General features: G+C 40.2%; 1 protein-coding gene across 1 annotated transcript in view; it reads right to left on the bottom strand.

Annotated features, from left to right (window-relative positions):
* Positions 1-11,003, bottom strand: part of me1 (malic enzyme 1, NADP(+)-dependent, cytosolic) — an 82,365-nt gene that overhangs the window by 7,526 nt on the left and 63,836 nt on the right. Inside the window, exon 6 of the mRNA XM_035672027.1 lies at positions 5,752-5,855. Within this exon, the coding sequence (XP_035527920.1) occupies positions 5,752-5,855 (104 nt within the window). The remainder of the gene's footprint in view (positions 1-5,751; positions 5,856-11,003) is intronic.

Raw genomic sequence — 11,003 nt, forward strand, 5'->3', positions numbered from 1 at the left:
GAACAAAGCTCCTCTAGGAGGCCATTTGTGTTGGTCATCCCTATTCTGCCTGAAAGTCTGTTGTCTTTCCTTGACGACCCTCTGAATGGAACGCCAAAATCTGACAATGAGCCTCTTTGCCAGCTGGATAAAAAAATACCCTGGACAAAGACAGAGGGATTTGCTTTTGTATCTACGCTGAAGTATCAAGGGCAGTAACCTAAGCAAGACAGGGCACACCCAAAAGATGAAAAACACACAGACCATATCCCTGACTGTGCTGAGAGAAATCCACTCATCTGTTAGAGGTAGGGGAGAAAGACGGACAGATGAGGAAGAAGATTGTTCTCACACAAAAAGTACAATAATTGCTATAAACAGATGTTTGAACTGAGAACCTCTATGGATCTGGTGCCTTAGGTTGTTTTGGATTGGCAGAGGGTAAATAAAATTATTCATCCAAGTTTATTATTAGGTAACACTGTTAAATTACAGCCTGCATGTTACAGTGTCATTATTTAGTCTCAATAAAACACTCACTGGGTACCTATTCTGGGACTGGACTGGGAGTAAGACTATAGACTGGAGGACTACTACTATTTTTTTTTAAATTATTGAGTACTTAAATTGAATAATTAAAGGGTATAGTATTACTGTTACTTATAACAGCACAGACAAGTGGAAACATGGGCTAGTGCCGATAATGCAATGAAAGTTGGTATCATTAAGTATACTGTAAAATATAGTAATCTTGTAATATTAAGAGGAAGAAGGCTGAACCTTTATAGCTATAAAATAAATGTGTATGTTTTATTAAGGGACTAAAATATAAGGGAACAGTGACTGTGTTTAATAAAGCCATCCATTGTTCAAAACTGTTGTTAGAACAGAACCTTTTGCGCATTGACTTTGAACTCAAAGGTTCAGGACTTGTTGCGGACTCCACAGCCAAAACAGTGACTTTGTTCCACCTCCCATGGCTGTTATGAAAAAAGAAAGAGACAGAGTATCCCTGCTGTTGAGATTTGGCAGTGAGATCGCTTTCCGTCTCTTTGTCCAGTGCTTTGTCAACAGCAGCGTCTGTTCAGTGAGTTCTGAGACCAAAAAGGGCCTGATGGGAAAGCACTCAAACCTGTCACTGCAATGTAAGAACAGTCCTGCCTGCAGGTGCTTAATGATGTAAAACAGTGACAGTGACAACTTTTGATTCTGATTTGGCTGCTTAGGCTCAATACAGCTCTTGTAGTGTTCTCTTAACAGCAAATCTAATGAAAAGCTACCTAATGCAGCTACCATTTCATGTGGGAGGGAACAAAATGGTAGAAACGTTGTAGCTGTAGGATCTATAGTAACAATAGATCCAACATGTTTTCACTCCCGACTCATCAGTCTGTAGCCCTAGACAGGCATGTCCAAAAATGATGCGAGAGGGGTACCTACAGTAGGAAGTTTGAAGTTGGTTTGAAGGCCGGTGACAAAGCTGCCATATTTAAAGACTTAGGAGTGAGAACTGGCTGATAGATCACTACTAGACTACTCGTATGTTAACAGATAGGTGTTTCAACAATAGATCTCTAAAGACCTGCTGTACGCTACCTGTTCAGCACCAAACAGCAGACAGACAACGTAAGTGACAAACTGGTGAACATAGCAAAATATATAGCAGCCAGATATATGTCTTTGAAATTGGTGGGGACCAAAACAGGAGAGTAAATATTGGACTTTTGACATTCATCGGGCAGACAAAAAATATTGCTCAAATGAATCAAATATTGCAGGTTTAAGCCTGGGAAGACTTAAAATCTTTTTAAGGTCTTTTAGGTTTTCATGACTAAACATGCAACAATCAAATAGCTTATCTGCTTCATCAAGACTTTGTGGGTGTGGTTTGACCAGATGTGACTGACAGTTGCCTGGCAACATAAGTAAACAACCCCACAACTGTCAGCCCATTTTGATTTAAATATTGCCAAATCCTTAAAAGTAAGTAACATTACCTTTTTCTAAACCCAGCTACCCACTTCAAGCCAGTGAGGTATGAAATAATGAATACTGTTTTAACTTTGGCAGAAAATACCACATCACATACTGTAATACACTGCATAACAGTGAAAACTTTGCCTGTATAGGCGGCTGCATATATGAAAAAAAAACACCTACCCTAAAAAATTCTAACAAAAGGTTCTCAGCTGTTTTTTAACATGTATCAGGCACCAGTATTCCTCGCTGGAGCGAATACAAAGGAGCTAAATGTCATTTAAGGACCTGAGGCCTTTCTTGGAGTCAAACTTTTGGTATAACTTTATTATGTTTTTACAGTACATCCTGTACTACTGTAACCACTGAGAAACCTTTTGTTACGAATTTTTTTGGGGTCAAGCCATATTTGCAGCTGACTAGTAATCCAATCTCCTGTCATTAATTTGCACAATACAAATTATCATAGGAAGGCAGGTGTTTTGATTTTCATTGATTTTCATGTTGGAGACTTCTGGAAACAGACAGCGACCAGACTGGCAGACAAGACACCTGCAGGCGAGACACTAACCTTTCCTGCCATGGCGCTGTTCCAGGTATCTGGAAAACGCTTCCAGAACAACACAGAGCTCCTTTGTGCTTAAAGCTTTTATTTTGCTGTGATTGATAACTTTTCACAATGATACCAGTAGTAGAATAAAAGGAAAATACCTAGAGTTATTGTTAACTGATTCAGGAATTCAGGTTTCTTGGTGCTTACTGCCAAACCAGTCCAATATATTGAGAATAAATGCTTGTGACATTGTTATTAATGTTTGATAGTATGAAAAAGGGTGTGAGACGTGAGACGACAGGCACTTTCCCATGTGGAGAATCACTCAGACGTTTAGTGTTTATGTCTGTAGGACGAGAGAGTTAACGAGTGACCCAGCTCCTTCAGGAAACACAATCTGGCTTCATCTGAGACTTGATGAAATCTGAATCTCCAGCTAACAGGAAGTAGGTGGATGTCATATAAACTTCCAACACTGAGGAAGCAGAGGAGAAAGCATGAAGTGATTCTTTTAGTGCAACAGAGAGGACCTCTGCAAAGGAGGCCACAGACAAGGGTGCTCTGTCCAAACACAGCTGTCGAACCTGTGTGCATATATGTGTGTTTGTGTACACACACAGGCTGTCTGTTAGCGCCATCCCTACGGGGCTTCAGGGCTTCGTGGCTGAAGCCTTAATAAATCCCCAGCCCCCTCTCACTCTCCAGAGAGCCAGCATCTCTCAGCACACATTATTTCTCAAATCCCTGAGCCGTCATTAAAGACAAAGACGCATTCTGCATTCTTTCTCCTCTGTTGCTGCTTTTATCCATCCCAAATCCCCCTCCCCTCCCCCCAAAAATCCCCCATCCATCCATCCATTCCATCCATCCATCGCATTCATCATTCCTCCATCTCCATCCATCCATCCATCCATCGGCCTCTCTTTCTGTTCCTTATCCTCTCAGTGCCAAGAGTTTAAAATAGTTGATGGCATTTCTGGAGACTTTGAATGCTACTCAGAGTTGTATGGAGAACTTCCTAGAGCCTGTTCTGTCAAATACTCATGTTTGACATCATGACCCACATTCTGAGTGAATCATATATTTTGGCCACCCAAAATATACTTTTAATATAAATATCAACCTGTGGTCTACAAGTGCTTTTGTTAAAGGTCACGATGTGCGGGGAAACATTTGGGAGGATCTATTTTCAGACATTGAATATAATATCCATAGGTGTGTTTGCATTAGTGTGTAATCACCTGAAAATAATAACTGTTAGAATAGACGAATAATAATAATAATAATAATAATAATAGAATAAGACGTTTTTATCTACAGAGGGAGCGGCTCCTCCTTCTGTTCATCATGTTGAACCACCATGTTTCTACAGTAGCTCAGAACAGACAAACCATTGTGTGTTTTTTACTGTCAATTACTACTTGTATGGAGTTTTCAGTTCCAGCACATCCCTCCAGTTCCATCTCATTACATTTATGTAGTAGGACTCACAGAGAAATCTGCACACACCAACAAAAATATATTATTTGGGGGATTAAGTGTGATGAAATGTGAAAAAAAAGGCGACTGTTTCCCTGACAGAAAATATACGGTTCAAAGTTTTGAAACCTTTGCTGAGCCTTAGTTCATCCTTTTTAAAGTTTTGTGGGCGTGGTGCAGGAGCAGTGAGATCAAGGGATAATTCATTTCTGTCTGAAGACAAAAGCAGCAGACAGCACCTGCTGATTATTCAACAGGCGCAGTGGAGCTGGAGAATGGGAGGCTGGCCTGAAATCAACACACTGTAACACACTCTGTTACATCACTAACCACGCTTCTTCAACAAAGAAGTATTTCTAAATAGTGGATTCAAAAATCCCCCAGACTTCTGCTGCTTATTGATGATGAGTCAATCTGAAGTATTTCAGTTTCTTAGAAAACTAAACATGAATATTACTTGAAAGACTGCAGAGCTGTAATTATTCATTCAATCGCTCTGAGCCCATAATTACTCATTTTCCGCCAATCTGGCTCCTTTGGGGAAAAAGCTTCGCTGTTCCCTGTAGTTGAGAAGCCACCCGGTTATTAGTGTCATGGCTTCCTGTTGCCAGCTGGAGGGGGCCCAGACCCAGGACTCTCCCTCTGGACTCTAGTCTCTCTGGGTTAGGACAAGTCTTAACCAGGCCTGTGTGTGTGTGTGTGTGTGTGTGTGTGTGTGGCTGTGATGGCTCCATGGCACACAGGGACACAAATATACAGACGTGTTGGTGTGCACGAAAGTCAAAGGTATATACAAAAGTCCCATTAAGGACAGGACTGCAATAAACAACAGAAGGTACAAGCCCCAAAGGAAAGCTGTGTGACTCACCTCATTTCAGCTCAGGGAGGAGGGAAAAGATAAGATCAGTGTATGAAACCAACTAAGCAATATTAGGGAATGCTAAACACTTTAATGCCTTGCACAAACAAGCCAAAGCTCTCCCCCCCACCCACTGTGATCCACTGCTGAATAAAATGCAGTGATGCTTCCTCTGTGCTATGGCTAGATATTTTCCCTGGACCAGGACCACAGGAGTCAATACTGAGAAAAAACACAAATTCTTCCTCAAAGAGGTCTCCCACTATTCCTGTAAGCATCTCTGTTTACAGTCTCTATCCTGTACTGTAAAAATTAAAAAAAAAAAAGTATTGCATTTCCACATATCCTGTTTACAACAAACAAAGAAGCTGTCCTATCATCCCTGATTCAATTAGCTGAGTTTCTATGGACTAATAAGCAAGTCAGATCCTCGTGGACAGTTTTTAAATAGATCATATTATGTTCCCAAGAGTGAAAAACATAAGTGTCCAGTACAGCTGCTGACAGTACAACCATTTTCTGAATAGCCGGTTAGCTGTGCTTTCCGCCGCCTGCCTGGAGAGAATCATGCCACTGAAATCAATAGCACTGATGGTTACCGAGGCTCTCTGATCACTTTTCAATAAGCACATAATGCCATTCAGCCAGGAAGCAGAGTTTTGATTGACATTGCTTAGCAACCAAAACATACTTCAAAGAAGGTAAAACCAAATCATCGATGACTGAAGTTCCAGACCCTCGAATCCCACAAGATTTGGCAACATCACACCGCATGCACTGACTATGTTAAACTGCTTAACATATTTCTTTTAACAGCACCATATGTTGACTGTATTTGAATGACAATAGCAGACAGCATAAAGGGAGTGGGCATGTGATGAATTGAAGGCCAATATGATCATACCTGTCCGACACAGCCTTCATGAATTCATCCAGCAGGTCATTATAGGCCTGGCCTCGGACTCTTTTATGTCTCAGCCCAATGTAAAGAGGATCCTTCAGCAGCTCCTGCAAGAACACATGGAGGTAAAGGACAGGATATGAAGGAGAAGCAGAGAAACTTTGCTTTTAATGTTCCATCTCAACTTAATATTGTCTTTAAAGCTGCGATGGGCAACTGTGCCAGTTAGTTACTCCGTGTATCTACAAGACAATTGTTTAAAAGTCAGTTATTGTTGACTCATGGTGTACAATTTAAATCAAACATAAGTGAATGCAGCAGAAATAAGAGATGTGTTTTTTTTTATTCAACACATTGTTCTTCCTTCTTAAAAAATGATGCCTAGATTACCCACAATGCATTGTGGCCGCTAACATTTTGGTCATTGATTCAGCATTGTTATAGGCCCTAGTAGCGCCATCCAGCAGAGATAAGGAATGGACTACAGATAAGCATTCCACATCACCAGATTTCTTTCATTTTAAAACTTGACATCACTTGAGGTGAATTTGTCACATTTAGGGCAGCTCCTTCTGAATCCACAAAAGAGTTTATACAACTTTTTTTTTTTTTAAATATGCAGCAGTACTCCCAAGACATGTAAAATTTATGGAGTTCTTCTTTAAAACCTTGATTTCCAGAAAATCTATAATAAAGGAAATTTCAAACAGCATGCATTTACCAAATTGTGTGCACTTACTTTAATATCAACCTTTATGACTTTATCTGTCATGCAAGATAAATCAGTTATTGGAGATCAAGTACAAAGAAAGACTTGACGGTATCACTGTCTTACTGGTTATTAATGATTATTTTCTATCAATGTTCTGAAAATATAATTGTTTAACTCATTCTAAAAAAAAAAATAGAGAAACTGTTCAATTGGTACCGTTCCAATCAAACTACTGGTTAGCATAACCTCCTCAGTCTTTAGTCAGTGCAATGCAGGTCAGCTGAACATGTGAAATTTGTTTACAGTCAGGAATATAACTCAACATAGGAATAATTATAAATGAATAATGAATTAATAATTACTAAAGATGCACTGGAACGGTTATATTCAAAGACTATTTTACTACAGTTAGTACCAAATGGCACAGTCCTTTCCAGGTGTCTTTTCATAAACAAGTCTAGTAAATGCCTGCCTGTCTTTCAAACTCACACAGGCTTTGTGTTAACAGTGTTCACTCTCTAAGCCCAAATGCCCCTAATGACATAATCAGTGGTATTTCAACATCATCATATTTCAATGACTAAACAAAAATAAAATGATCCATGGGTGTATGTGTGTGTATGTACAAGTATTAACCTGTCCGTACCAGGGGCAACGGAAAAACTTGGTGAATGTATGAGACTGAAGAGTCGGTGTGTTCGATTTCTGTGCAGTCTTGACATTTGCTAGCTATGAAAATTAAAGAGAGAGGAGAGATATATACAGTATGTGAACACTAACACACACCTGTGTTTCTATAGACCTTAGACCTCTGCTATAATGTGAACCGTGTGTGTGACTCACTTTACACACGGTCTGCAGATACATGTACATCAATCTTAGACCTGTTGCAAATGTTGTCATTTTTATAGTAATATTAATCACTTTCACATGACTTTAGGGGAAACATAATTTTTACATTGAATGAATGAATTATTTTGTCACCTGTATATCATAAGAATATCATAAGAATATAAAGTTGCATCTTTCTGTGTACATTTGTTCCAGTTTCAGATTTTTGGAGTGGTTAGCATCTGGTTGTATCATGGCCAGCATTTTAGGGACGTTGCTGAGTCTAGAGAGTAACTACATAAGCAAGTGAGAATAGAAGCCACAAGAGTCTACAGCCACACTCTGTGGGGCCTTACTCAGGTAGTGCTTTGTCAGCATGCTAACATGCTCACAATGACACTAACATGTTGATGTTAAGCAACAAAAACTTAACCATCTTCACCATTTTAGTTTAGCATGTTATCTAAATTAGTTTTTTTTAACCACTAAACACAAAGTACAACTGAGGGTGATGGGAATATCATTTATTTTGCAGGTATTAAATAAACTTAAATAAAGTTAAATTTAAAGTTATTGCTATCCACCTTGAGGAGGACATGAATGCCTACACTAAATGTCATGGTAATCTATCAAATAGTTGTTGAGAGATGCCAGAACAATGTCAGCCTTGTAGTTTAACTGGAGGACAAGTCAGAGTAAATTGGATTCTTCGTCTTGGGACCATGAATGTCTGTATAAAATTTCACGGCAATCCATCCAAGTGTTGAGATATTTCTGTCTGGACCAAAGTGGTGGACCAACAGACAAACAGACCAACACTGCCATCTCCAAGTGAGAACAGAAGGAAGAACAGATGGAAATTCAATTAATTCCTCGAGGTGGATCAATTGGAATGATGCATGTAAATATGTGACTAGAGGGGCCATAGGACACAAGGCTGGGGCATTGTTCACATCAACTGAACAGTCCTTCAAAGGCAAACTAACAGTGTGACAGAGATGAAAGAGCAGCAGCAGCAGTGAACCTTTGCACCTTAGCATTTTGAAGAATGAGAGGGATACAGCAGGGAGGTGAGGAAATTAAGAGCAGAGGTTGATGGGAAGCCATGTGTGTGTAAGACAGAGAGACAGACACAGAGAATGAAAGAGAGAGTGAGACTGTGATGAATTAGGTGGAAGTAAACGCTACCTAGCAGTGATAGATTGGTAACAGACTTTGTTATTGGCACATATTTCATCTAATCTTTGACATGCTGCACCTGTCTGACATAACATGGCCGGGTCTCAACACACAAAAAGCTGTAGATCGCCACCTAGACAGAAGTTATACTCATAATCTAAATGTTTTACACTCTGTAAACTTTGACTACCAGGGAATTTTGATCCCAAAGGATGAGGAACTGAGCTGGAGCGTTGTCATGCCTCACTGGGACAGGCAACCTTTCTGGAGAGGGATAATTAGAGGGTGCCACTAAGATGAGCGTGGCTTGGAGATGGCAGCGGCCACCTTTCCATGGCAGGGTCAAGAGTTGTGATGTCCAAGAACAGCTCAAGAGGTTTATTTGAGGCAATATTTATTTGAAGTTGACAACTCATTTCCTGGCAAGCTTTTAATGGGCAGTAATATGCTAAAAGTGGCCAAGTTTGACTGTAACCAAAACAAGCAAAACATTTTCATGTGATCCCACGGAGAAGTGGGTTGATATCAGAGGGAGCTTTTGGTGGTACTTTCACAAGATGATGCAAGAGCATGCAAGGAGAAAGATAAAAATAGCTTGAAGAGTTGTTCACCTCTGCAGTGGAGTTTCACTTACAGCCAACGTGCCTTCTGTTGAGTTATAATGTGAGCTGTATTATAAGTGATAGTCCTGAGTGAGTTTCACTTGGGCTGACCTCGTTGACACTGTGCTGAACTGTTGACATGAGTCGTCTTTCTGTCCCAGTTTATCCACTGTTGATTGGCTAAGCTGTCCTTTGTGTTGTACAGACCCTTTTCTCTCAGAAGGGATTAGTCCCTGTGTATGGCTTTACAGTTCATGATTGCTAGAGACACAGAAGCTCCATTTTCACTGTCAACAGTTTCCAAGCTGATGACTGCTGGACTAATAGTAAAGTTATATTTGACTGTGCTGTTGTGCTGGACTTTTGGGACTTTCAGTGTTAAAAGTGTGACTGCAGCATCTATGAACAATGAATTGTGCCAAAGATGTGGAACAAGGGCAGAGATTTAGAAAAGCCAGGACCAGTGTGAGGTAAAGGACACCCGGCATTGGACGTGTGAAAGCCCACCCAGTACAAAAGCACAAACAGCATATTGTCCAGGATGACATCACCGACTCTCATTTCGGTGTGTGTGTGTTGAGGTTATTCCAGGTGACATCAGGCCCAGGAATACACACACAGATACTGTCCAGGGAGATGACAGGACGATGCAGAAAAAAACTGGTTGTTTTTCTTCAAGCTCTGTGTGTGCCTGTATGTGTGTGTGTGTGTGTGCCTCTCTCCCTGCAGATGTCTGCATGTGTGCACTGTATGTGAGCAAGAGATAAGAGCTGTCCAGGTAGTGAGAGTTTAATGCTGGGTCTCACACGAGATTACACAGCTACCACATTACTGAGCAGAAAAAATAACAGACATTTTACAGACGCCCCTAACCTTCTCATGATCTGATAAAAGATTAAAGGAATAGTTCATTTTGGAAAATATGCTAATTCACCTTCTGGATTAAAATTAGATGAGATTGATACTATCATATCTGTATGCTAAAAATGAAGCTACAGTACAGCAAGTAGCTGGTTAGTTTACTGCAAACAGGGAAAAATGCACAACGTGCCATTTTTACACTTTTTGTATGGATTAAACAAATAACAAATATTTTTTCTAATATTTTGTTATCTTTGGATAGAGTCAGGCTAGCAGTTTTCCTTCCGTTTCCATTCTTTTGCTAACCAACATTTGGCACACTGACGTATTTACCTTACAGACATGACAGTTCTTTCAATTTTCTCATCTAGCTCTTGGCAAGAATGCAAATGTGTGTGTTTCCCAAAATGTTGATAACAGAAAAAAAAAAAAGAAAAAAAAGTATGCCTTGGTCAGGGGGTCTGCCTGCTTGCCTCTCCTCTGTCTATCCCCATATCCACTCAAGGACAAATATAATCCCATAATAGCAGTCATTTTAATAATTAGCTAGAACTACCACTACCTCATAGCCTCCCAACTCCATCTGCTCCCATCATGCCTTCACAGTCCGGGCTGCAGAGTGAGGCCGGGTACCGAGGGGCATCAGGTTAGCTTGCCTCCCATATAAAGCCAGTTCAGAAGAACTACACACACCGACTGACCATTTATCCAATTACAACTCATTTAGCCTGTCATCTCTTCAGAATAATAGAAAAATGGAAAAGTCAGCCAGAGCCAGGGAGAATACAGTAAAATCTCTTTTATAGCTATTTCTTTTAAAGTTGCATAAGCAGCAATATTGTGTGTGTGTGTGTGTGTGCGCGCGCGCGCGCTTGTCCCTGTGCACTAAAATATGTTTCTGAAGAGATTTTAGGTTTGAAATAGGCAACGCAGTAACAGAATCTTGACTGGTATTTTAGCACTGCCTAGTTTGACAGTTTGATCTGAGAATGACTTGTCAATCATAAGGTAGCCACACCAAAAAGCATACACGGCTTTATTGTCTGTTTTACTCCAAATTGGACCATAAT

The sequence above is a fragment of the Morone saxatilis genome, unplaced genomic scaffold, assembly GCF_004916995.1.
Source record: "Morone saxatilis isolate NCDOM2014 unplaced genomic scaffold, NCSU_SB_2.0 Contig24, whole genome shotgun sequence".
NCBI classification, from domain to species: domain Eukaryota; kingdom Metazoa; phylum Chordata; class Actinopteri; family Moronidae; genus Morone; species Morone saxatilis.